Source organism: Actinia tenebrosa, unplaced genomic scaffold (assembly GCF_029948245.1).
Source record: "Actinia tenebrosa isolate PJP-AT-01 unplaced genomic scaffold, QUT_ActTen_1.0 PGA_scaffold3__52_contigs__length_22856419, whole genome shotgun sequence".
Classification (NCBI taxonomy): domain Eukaryota; kingdom Metazoa; phylum Cnidaria; class Anthozoa; order Actiniaria; family Actiniidae; genus Actinia; species Actinia tenebrosa.
Genome location: NW_028292580.1, coordinates 12,785,644 through 12,796,980, shown reverse-complemented (window position 1 = coordinate 12,796,980; position 11,337 = coordinate 12,785,644). Strand labels below are relative to the sequence as shown.

At 40.2% G+C, this 11,337-nt stretch overlaps 1 protein-coding gene across 1 annotated transcript in view; it reads left to right on the top strand.

Annotated features, from left to right (window-relative positions):
• LOC116291445 (histone acetyltransferase KAT2A) overlaps positions 1-2,331 on the top strand; it is a 28,792-nt gene extending 26,461 nt beyond the window's left edge. Inside the window, exons 16-19 of the mRNA XM_089035080.1 lie at positions 334-367; positions 495-561; positions 1,478-1,562; positions 2,138-2,331. Of these exons, the coding sequence (XP_088891206.1) occupies positions 334-367; positions 495-561; positions 1,478-1,562; positions 2,138-2,322 (371 nt within the window). The 3' untranslated portion in view covers positions 2,323-2,331. The remainder of the gene's footprint in view (positions 1-333; positions 368-494; positions 562-1,477; positions 1,563-2,137) is intronic.
• The last annotated feature ends 9,006 nt before the right edge of the window (positions 2,332-11,337 follow it).

Sequence of the window (11,337 nt, the reverse complement as noted above, 5' to 3'; positions counted from 1 at the left end):
ATATTTCCAAGCTGCATCACTCAAATCACACAAAAATAACTTATCATTCAACTATTGACTTCATATAGAATCAATACTGAAACAATTGAGTCGTTGTCAGTTGCTGCTGATGCTGCTGCTATTGTTGTTGTTGATTAGTGGTTGTGGTTGTTTTGATAGTGGTTGGTTTTATTTTTCTATTTCAAAGACGGGAATTAGGTCTCCTACCTCAAGGCTACACATTATTATCGCTGTTTTTTTCGTAACTGCTGCTGTTGTTGTCGTTGTTGCTGCATACAATGTCGTATCTGTTACACCAGGGTTGTTAAGCTAACGTCACATTTTCTTCCTCAGGCGAAACGGGATGGAAAAATTGCCTCAAGAAAAGGTAACTTTCGAAATTTATTTATACACATTTGTCAAAACCAAAATTGTATTCAATTTTTGAAGCAGGCGCCAAGATTGAAGTGTAATATGACTTTGATTAAAGCCTTATGCAAATCTTCTTTTCACAGTACAACGAAAGACATCGATCCAGCAATATTACAAACACAACTGAAGAATATTTTGACACAGGTCAAGGTAAGAAAACATGAAATATAGAGGATATTACATGGGCGCGCGGAGATACGAAATTTATCTTCGAGTGTTCAATAGACCAGTTTCGAATTCCAAATTACCGCTGTGTTCCTTGATTACAAACTTATTTGCACAGGGTTAGTCTCGTATCAGTGTTTAAATATTCACAAATACCAACAGAAAAGTAAAGAATGCACAACTTCAACAATACGAACATTTTGAAACTCGACGGACCTTGACTGGAACACGTGAATATTGTGCAGAAACTCGAGGCTAACCCTGTGCAAATGAGTCTGTGATCAAGAAACACAGCGGTAATTTGGAATTCGAAAGGGGTCTATTGATATCTCACGAGTGAGATATCTAAATTGAACACGAGAAGATAAAATTCGTATCTACAAGCGGCCATGTAATGATCTGTTTATTATATAGATATCGATGAAACTTAAATAAAACAAAAGCTCAAAAATTCTTTATTAAAATACGTTACTATGTCAACAGCGATATCTTCACGTGTGAAAGATATGGTATCTTCCACTGGTGAAAGATATCAAGTTTTCAACACTCGAAGATAAATTTCGTATCTCCGCGCGCCCATGTAATATCCTCTATGTATGAATCAGGTGTTGATACACGAAGACTAGAAATATGACACGTTGGAGATTTAAAAGTTCTAGCACGATACCTTTGGAGCGAGAGATACACGTTTCAATCCTCAGGATCTACAAGTCTGTTTTGACTTCTCTCTAATCCGTGTAGCTTCAGCCTTGAATACTCTTTAAAACAGAGCACTGATGGAGAGAGGGTGTAAAGCGCTTACTGTCGACTCCCTGGATACCAGCCTCGTAGCTAAAGAACTAACGACGTTACAAATAGTTACTGTAACTTTACGTTTTTAATTGGTTTTACTTTTCCTCAGAACCATGCAAGTTCCTGGCCATTCCAGAAACCTGTAGAGCGATCAGAAGCACCTGACTACTACGACCACATCAAGTACCCAATGGGTAAGTCAATCAAATTTAGTCTGAACTTTTTTGGGTCAAAACCATCATAAGGGGTTAGGTCGTTGCAAAGCTTTTATCATTGATGGTTCAAGATTTCGTGTCCTGGTTTGATTTTTTTGATATCCAAGACCTTTGTAATACGACCAGGTCGTTTTACATAGGATTCATACGTGTATAAGGTCCAGACCTTTTTTTAGCGACCGGGTCGTTTCCTCAATTATTATGATTAATTTCTGACCCCTTTTTAGCGACCAGGGCCTTGTTGTACGAAGGGTGGATAGCGCTATCCGACGGATAAAACTTATCCAGCGAATAAACTTATTGGATAACGTATCAGGATAATCGACTTATCCACTTAATGAGGCGGGATTTATTCGTCGGATAGCGCTATCCACTCTTCGTACAACCGGGGCATTTAAATCTAAAATACTCGTGCCATAATATTCAAATGGCGCGGAAGAATAGGACTATGATGAGTGTGGTCAGTAAAATTTGACGGGAGGGCTTTTTGAAAATGATTTGTAGACTCCCCTCTCCTCTCATCGAAAAGAAAACAAATGTATTTTGGATTTCAGATTTCAAGACGATGACAGAACGACTAAAGAGTGGTTATTACAGCTCCAAGAAGCTATTCATCGCTGACATTAGACGGATCTTCGAGAACTGCCGCACGTATAACTCCCCTGACACGGAATATTACAAATGTGCCAACATCGTTGAACGCTTTTTCCTCAGTAAAATAAAAGATCCTGCTACCTAGTGAGCTAGATTCAAAGCTGAGCGGTTTTCGTAAGAGTGGAAATAACGGTAAACTCAAAATCATACTCATCCGGTGCCTATGAAGAGACCCGGGGGGAGGGGGGGGGGGTACGTAAATAATATGGCATTTAATGAGGGGCCACTCCAAAAATAATTAGATAAATAGAGAATTTATTTTTAAAATTATCCTGTTTTAATAGGAGGCCACGTAAAATAATTCAAGTTGGGAAGGGATCATACATTTTTTTGCTTACAACTCACAAAAATCCATCCAGCCCCCAACCCCTCCCCCCTAAAAAATGAACCGTCACTAATCTTACTGTTAACGTAGCAAACGTGATTAAGTAATTCACACGAACAGAATTCCCTGTCAATGTTGAGAAATTCAGTACCGTTTATTTCCTACTTATTCGAAAAACGCTTTTTTACCAAATAGACATCAGTTTTTTATTTTTGTTGACGTCAGCTTTATCTGTCTGTCCTCTTATTGGTGATAAAAAATAACCAATCAGCGCGCGAGAAATTTGTAAGTTATTGTAAAAATTCGTTTGAAATTCTCGGGGCTAGCCTTTGTTGAGTGTAGAATATTCTTGTGTTTAGTGAAGGTCCGTCGAATTAATGCATTTATTTTATTTAAGATGTAAATTGATCATTTCACCTTTGGTACTTGTGGATGTATGGACACTAGTGGAGGGCAGAGAAAATGTGTATGGAATCAGCGAAGTATAGCTGTAATTCCAAAAACTCTCATTTTTTAATTTAGCAAATCGCCTTGGATAACTGACATGTTAAGACAATTTAGAGAAACAAAAAAGTAAAAAAAAGTATTTAAAAAAATAATACTAAAAATAATCAAGTACTTGGGTTCTTTCCAAATACTCAGTACTGCATAAAAGCCTTAAATATCATTATCGTATTATTACTATTATTTGTGTGTGTGTGTGTGTGTGTGTGTGCTATTTTCACATGCACCTTTTAAAAAAATATGCATTATTTATGAAGTATCGCAAATAGGTCATTTTTGGCCATTTTCGGGTAAAAACCATGGACTATAGCCCATGGTTTTGATCGATTTTGGGCCATTTTAACACCTTTTGAAAAAATATGCATTATTTATGAAGTATGGAAAATAGGTCATTTTTGGGCATTTTGGGGCAAAAAGCATGGACTATAGCCCATGGTTTTGATCGATTTTGGGCCATTTTCGCACCTTTTTAAAAAATATGCATTATTTATGAAAAATATAAATTAGGTCATTTTTGGGCATTTTGGGACACAAAGCATGGACTATAGCCCATGGTTTTGATCGATTTTGGGCCATTTTCACACCTTTTCCAAAAATATGCATTATTTATGAAGTATGGAAAATAGGTCATTTTTGGGCATTTTGGGGCAAAAAGCATGGACTATAGCCCATGGTTTTGATCGATTTTGGGCCATTTTCGCACCTTTTTAAAAAATATGCATTATTTATGAAAAATAAATTAGGTCATTTTTGGGCATTTTGGGACACAAAGCATGGACTATAGCCCATGGTTTTGATCGATTTTGGGCCATTTTCACACCTTTTCAAAAAATATGCATTATTTATGAAGTATCGAAAATAGGTCATTTTTGGGCATTTTGGGGCAAAAAGCATTGACTATAGCCCATGGTTTTGATCGATTTTAGGCCATTTTCACACCTTTTCAAAAAATACGCATTATTTATGAAGTATCGAAAATAGGTCATTTTTGGGCATTTTGGGGCAAAAAGCATGGAGTAGCCCATGATTTTGATCGATTTTGGGCCATTTTCACACCTTTTGAAAAAATATGCATTATTTATGAAGTATCGAAAATAGGTCATTTTGGGGCAAAAAGCATGGACTATAGCCCATGGTTTTGATCTATTTTGGACCATTTTCACACCTTTTTAAAAAGTATGCATTATTTATGAAGTATCGAAAATAGGTCATTTTTGGGCATTTTGGGGCAAAAAGCATGGAGTATAGCCCATGGTTTTGATCGATTTTGGGCCATTTTCACACCTTTTGAAGAAATATGCATTATTTATGAAAAAATGTAAATAAGGTCATTTTGGGGCATTTTGGGGAAAAAAGCATTGACTATAGCCCATGGTTTTGATCGATTTTTGGCCATTTTCACAACTTTTTAAAATATATGCATTATTTATGTCGAAACATTCTGTAAATTTATTTAGACTAAAGTTAACTACCGTCCAAGGCTTGCATCGCGACGCACTAGTTTGCGAAAGAGAAGACAGGAGATATTGGTTTTGGAATAATTTTGGCCACGCTAGTGGCAAGTTTAATAATCAATAAATCTCTATAATCGTACAAAATACCAAAACCCAAAGAAGCTATGTCTTCGGCAAAGGTGGGGCGAGAATAAACACGCCACAAGCCACATACTGTGGCGGCCCCACCAAGGCGCGATGCAAGGTGCGGACAAGGAAAGAGAGAGTTAAAATTAGACCATGTAACTGGACCAGAGATTGACCTGTGAAGAAGTAGCCCCTGTCTAACCAACTTCACGAGCCAGAGATTTAGCGTATGCGTTCCTTGCCTGCTAAAGCAATCTACCTAAATATGATATAGTATATATAACACGAAATATCCGATTCAGATAAAAAAACAGATAAACAGCCCTTGACTGACCCATAAATTGTACAAGAGATTGACCCTTGAAGAAGTAGCCCATGTCTAACCAACTTTAAGAGCCAGAGATTTATCGTGTGCGTTAATTGCGTGCCAAATACTCTGTAACACGATATATCCGGTGGCGATAACACAGATAAGCAGCCCCTGACTGACCCTACCTGTGTCATCAAGCGGACGCGTGAACATGTTTGAAATTCAATTGGCCTGAGCAGTAGGTGACCTAAGATAAATTTTAAAAGCGTCTGATTTCCAGCGGCCCAGAGTACGTATTTGGGCATCAGAGAAGCCATTGTCAGCAGCGTGGCAGGAGGCGCCGATGCGAAAGCTGTGGCTCTTGTACCGCTCTGGGTCAAGGCCACAGAATATCAAACACCTTTTAAGATCGGTGTTAAACTGTGACACCGTAACTGGACTTCCATCTTGATGGCAAAAAAGTGGCCCCGCCAGCCCTCCTCTAAGATGACAATATTGTGAGAGAGATTTGACGGGACAGAATGGCTGGGAATCTTCACGATCGATTAACACGTCAAAAGGCCGGCGCCTCGTGTTATGTTTGTAATCAATGATGGTAATCTTAGCTGAGTGGAGGTTACCTTGGGTCATCAGGAAAGCTAAAGCATTAAATTGAACAACCGTGTCTCTAGACTGTGCACTCTTGGCAGCTAACTCTCCTACACGGAAAAACCCGTAAAAGGCTAGCAAAAACATAGCAGAATAGAGGACTCTTTGAAATGCAGAAGAGTTGGTATGTCTGAGGGCCTGGACTAAGTCGTGGAGCAGTGGGCGAGTGATTGGCAATCGTACATCAAACGGACGCCGACGATTTAAAGCTGTCACGAGCTTTTGAATTAAAAATGCTCTTGTCGGATCTTGAAGCCCTTGAAGCTTGTGTAAATATCTACCCTGGGTGCCAGAGGCCGTGTGGGGCTTGGGGGCGAGAGAGAGAGAGAGGGAGGATGATTGCTCCACGTGTACTACCCCTCGTGCCGTATTATACCAAAACAAACCAAAACCGGTTTTTCGTGCTCATTAAAATTCTGAACTCGTGAAAGTGAGGCTGTCGGCTCCTGTGACCAGAGGCCCCCTCCTCCCTCTCTCTCTCTCTCGCCCCCAAGCCCCACACGGCCTCTGGCACCCAGGGTAGTAAATATCCGATCGCGGATAAATATGATGAAATAGTGGAACAAGCCAATTTCTTAGCCGAAAGGTATGAAATAAACAAAGCTATTACATCGGGCTTTAGAGGTAAATTTGGTTGAGGAGATCCGTAGAATCTCTGGCAGAAAGTACTAAAAACCGACCAAGCTCGCCGATAAGAAGTACGAGAGCCCTCAGACAAAGCCGAGCGTAAGAGAACACCTAAGTTAGAGACCAACTCTCCGGCAGAAGGTTCGCGGGTATCACCGTAGCGCACTCGTCCGCGTCGGGCATGAGCTGTTTGAATTTGTCTACCTGTAAGCGGGAAATTAAATCGGCACGACTATTACTTAAACCTGGCACATGTTGTGCTCGAAATAAGATATTATGGCGTAAACAACTTAATACCAAGTCACGTGTCAACATCATAATTATCTTATCTTTTGAGGTCTGTCGATTAATGATTTCAACCACTGCTGCGTTGTCAGTGAAAAACGTAACACACTTATTAGCCATATTTGACCCCCAGATATGTATGGCAATAACAATAGGAAAAAATTCTAGAAATGCGATGTTAAAGGATTTCCAAGAAGCCGGCCAAGCGCCGCAAAACCAATGCTTACCAAAGATAGCCCCGTAACCAAGTGATGCCGCGGCATCTGTGTATAGTTCGAGGGTAGAAGACGTCTCCCATTTTTCCCCCAGAAAAAACGATTTGCCGTTGTAGGCGTCTAGAAATTGACACCACGTTATAATATCTTTTTTGACTTTCTGAGTTAAACGAATATGATGATAGGGATTAAGGCGACCCTTGGCAAGATCAATCATGCGGCGCAGGAAAGCGCGACCTGGAACGATCACAGAGCAAGTAAAATTTAAAAGGCCTAGTAAGGATTGTAATTCCCTTAGCGTGACTGACCGCTTTTTATAAAACGAACGAAGAAGAGTGTGACATTTTATTGAAGCTTATCATCAGGTAATCGGGTCTCGCCTTTGACAGAATCTAAAGTAATACCCGTGAATTGTAGAACTGTCTCAGGGCCCACCGTTTTCTCTGGAGCTAATGGGACTCCAAGGTAATCGCACATGCCCATGAAATTATTGAGATCTGTACGACACTTATCCTCGGTAGGTGCAATGAATAAGAATTCGTCTAAAACATGTAACACAGCCGACGCACCGAGACGTGTCAACGAGAGCCATTCTAGAGATGTACTGAAAGCTTCAAAAATGGCACATGAAGAAGAGCAGCCCATAGGTAGACATTTGTCAAAATAATACATGCCATCCCACTTGAGCCCCAGCAAAGGATAGTCAGTAGGATGAATTGGAATAATCCGAAAAGCTGACTTAATATCAGTTTTCGCCATAAAACAGCCTGCCCCCACACGTTTAATGGCAGAAATTGCCTGACCGATTGAAGCATATTGTACCGAGGAATAAAATTCGGGAATAAAATCATTAACTGAAGAGCCTTTAGGATATGATAAATGGTGTATTAAACGAAATTCCCCAGGAACTTTCTTGGGAACTACACCAAGGGGCGAAGTCCGAAAATTAGAGAATGGAGGCACCGAAAAAGGCCCAACAATTCTGCCGGCTTCGCATTCCTTACGCAACTTAGATAAGGTGACTTCCGGTTGCTCAAGAGCGCTCTTGAGATTCGGTGAGATGAAAGATAAGCGTTTACCCAGAAAATTAATACGAAAACCGAAACGAAAACCGTTGCACAAGTAAAACTTTAAAGGTCGTGGATATCCATCCAAGAGATTTTCAAGCCTTGCCACCTTTATTGGTGTTACTGGCTGGGTGTGAAGGAGAACGTTTGTCGTTGGTACAATTGCTGGCGGAGTGTTTTCCACCGCATCTGCAACAAACGTGCTCATACTGACACCCTTTACAAAATTTTCCGCTCTGAAATGCCCAACACGTTCCCTTGGGGAAAGGGGGGTTGGTATTGCGAAAACGATTTCGCTGAGCCGGCCCTTTCTCGGCGCCTTGTTGGGGTTTCCGAAAAATTTGTGACCGCCCCAAGCCATAGCTCCCAATGGATTTGGTCCCAAGGAAAGGAGTCGGGGGCAGACTGTCGGAGATAGCGAAACTGCTCGTCGTAAAACGACCAATCACCCGACTTGTGAGCTATATCCCTAATAGTCTCACAGTATTTCATTAATGGCGCGGTTTGGTCCGAAAATTTTTCACAGAAAATGGCTACAAAAGTGTGGAAAGCCGTCAGCCATAAGTCAATACTAGTAACTTTCTTGGGCTGGTGACTGGACTCCAGCGTAATTTGTGGATCGCGTGAATTTTCGGAGGGTTTCCCTACTGAAAACGAATATTTTTCGGGTGTAGGGGAGTTATTAAGAAGGGCGCCAAAATCGACATACTCGTTAGCCCAAATTTTGGATTTAATCTTAGGAGTTACGCGCGAGCCCAGACTCACTGCAGCACTAGTAAAGACTTGGGATGGCCGCGGATCAGACCTCGTTGATATACCTGGTGTCTCATTATTCGTGCGAATATCAGCGACCTCGTCCTCTACAATTGGGGGGACGAGACCCTGTTCCTGTCCAACTCGTGGTTGCGACATGGCTGCCTGAACAGCATTGGTGACCGCTGTCGATAAAGAGGCAGTCAGGGCAGCCAGGTCCAAGGTGAGGGGCCCTGCAGGCCGATTACTAGGAACATCACGCGCTGGCACTTCTATTGCATCAGCTCTCGATGGCCTCGTGCGTCGAGTCGCTCGCTTGGTGGGAGGCATAACTTAACAAAGTGCACGATAAAAGTGTAAATACATAAACTATCTCGCAAAAACACGAATTAGATAAATTAAGCGCTTGTGCTTTTGCGAAAAGTAAAACATACAAAAGAGAAGGGCAACGCGTAAAAGCGAATACAGAAAGCGAGCCAAACGCCGTCCAGCATTATCTAAAAAACCCGACAAAGCCGTAATGTATGTAATACGATATTAAAAGCATCTGTACGCCGAGTGACAGTATAAATTAGAAAAAGGGCAGAATAGAAAACCGAGTGCAATGGAAACACCGTAAGACGGCGATCAAGGGATTGTACACTCAAAATGGTTTCTGAACACCCACAGTTAGGCTAAGCATAAACAACAAAGCACGTATTGTGCAACTTGTAGACCGAGAAACTAAAAACCCCACATGCCACACCGCATGTAATTCTAATCTTGACATGCCACACCGCTGTCAAGATAAGGAGGGGTGTGGTCCCGGCCTAACATTTTTAGCTAGCCAACAAGACTGCACTCAAAGCGTAACAGATAAAATAAAAATAGTGACAAAAGATCACTCAATTACAAGCATGGAACGAACGAAGGCTTTTAAGAATTGCCCCTCTCAAACTGCGATAAAGTTTGCGCTGTCCGCAGCTATTTAGATGAACACCATCGTATGCGTAGAAATTAGCCTTTGTATGCCAGAAACCTCTATGACCCCAATAAATTGCATAAGGAATTGGCTCCAAAACTACGCGTAGATAGCGGGTTAATAAGATATCGACATTTCGGTTAAGAGCCGCTGACGCCTCCCTATAGAGTGTTTGGCAAACACAAACGCGCTCAACCCCATATTGGTCATGTAACAAACGAACTAGATCCTCAATACTAGAACCCACTAGAAAAGGGGTAAGATTGGCACGGGTTAGGTCGTTTGTTCCAATTTTTAAGATAACAATGTGGGGTCGAAAAGACTTTACAACATGTAGGTCATAATGGACAAGTTTTTTGAGAAATCTGCCCCCAACACCGTGCCACCTTACAATTACATTATTCTCGCAGTGAAAATAAAGGGTAAGATCGGAATAACGTTCGATGAAGTCGTGGAGACCACGAATAAAGGAATGTCCCAGAATAAGAATGCGCTTGTCAGCCATAATAGAGTTAGTGTGTAAAAGTAAAATAACTTGCCTGATAATTTTACAGTGAACTTGGGCATTTTGGGGCAAAAAGCATGGACTATAGCCCATGGTTTTGATCGATTTTGGGCAAGTTTCACACCTTTTTAAAAAATATGCATTATTTATGAAGTATGCAAAATAGGTCATTTTTGGGTATTTTTGGTCAAAAAGCATGGACTATAGCACTTGGTTTTGATCGATTTTGGGCCATTTTCACACCTTTTGAAAAAATATGCATTATTTATGAAGTATGCAAAATAGGTCATTTTTGGTCATTTTCGGTCAAAAAGCATTGACTATAGCCCATGGTTTATGGTTTTGATCGATTTTGCGCCAATTTCACACCTTTTCAAAAAATATGCATTATTTATGAAAAAAGTAAATTAGGTCATTTTTCGACATTTTGGGGCAAAAAGCATGGACTATAGCCCATGTTTTTGATCAGTTTTGGGCCATTTTCATACCTTTTGAAACAATATGCATTATTTATGAAAAATGTAAATTGGGTCATTTTTTGGCTATTTTGGGTGAAAAAGCATGGACTATAGCCCATGCTTTTGATCGATTTTAGGCCATTTTAACACCTTTTGAAAAAATATGCATTATTTATGAAAAATTTAAATTGGGTCATTTTTTGGCTATTTTGGGGCAAAAAGCTTGGACTATAGCCCATGGTTTTGATCGATTTTGGGCCATTTTCACACCTTTTGAAAAAATATGCATTATTTATGAAGTATGCATAATAGGTCACTTTTATGCATTTTGGGGCAAAAAGCATGGACTATAGCCCATGGTTTTGATCGATTTTGGGCCATTTTCACACCTTTTGAAAAAATATGCATTATTTATGAAAAATTTAAATTCGGTTATTTTTTGGCTATTTTAGGGAAAAAGCATGGAGTATAGCCCATGGTTTTGATCGATTTTGGGCCATTTTAACACCTTTTGAAAAAATATGCATTATTTATGAAGTATCGAAAGGAGGTCTTTTTTGGGCATTTTGGGGCAAAAAGCATGGACTATAGCCCATGGTTTTGATCGATTTTTGGCCATTTTCACACCTTTTCAAAAAATACGCATTATTTATGAAGTATCGAAAATAGGTCATTTCTGGGCATTTTGGGACAAAAAGCATGGACTATAGCCCATGGTTTTGATCGATTATAGGCCCTTTTCACACCTTTTCAAAAAATACGCATTATTTATGAAGTATCGAAAATAGGTCATTTTTAGGCATTTTGGGACAAAAAGCATGGACTATAGCCCATGGTTTTGATCGATTTTAGGCCATTTTCA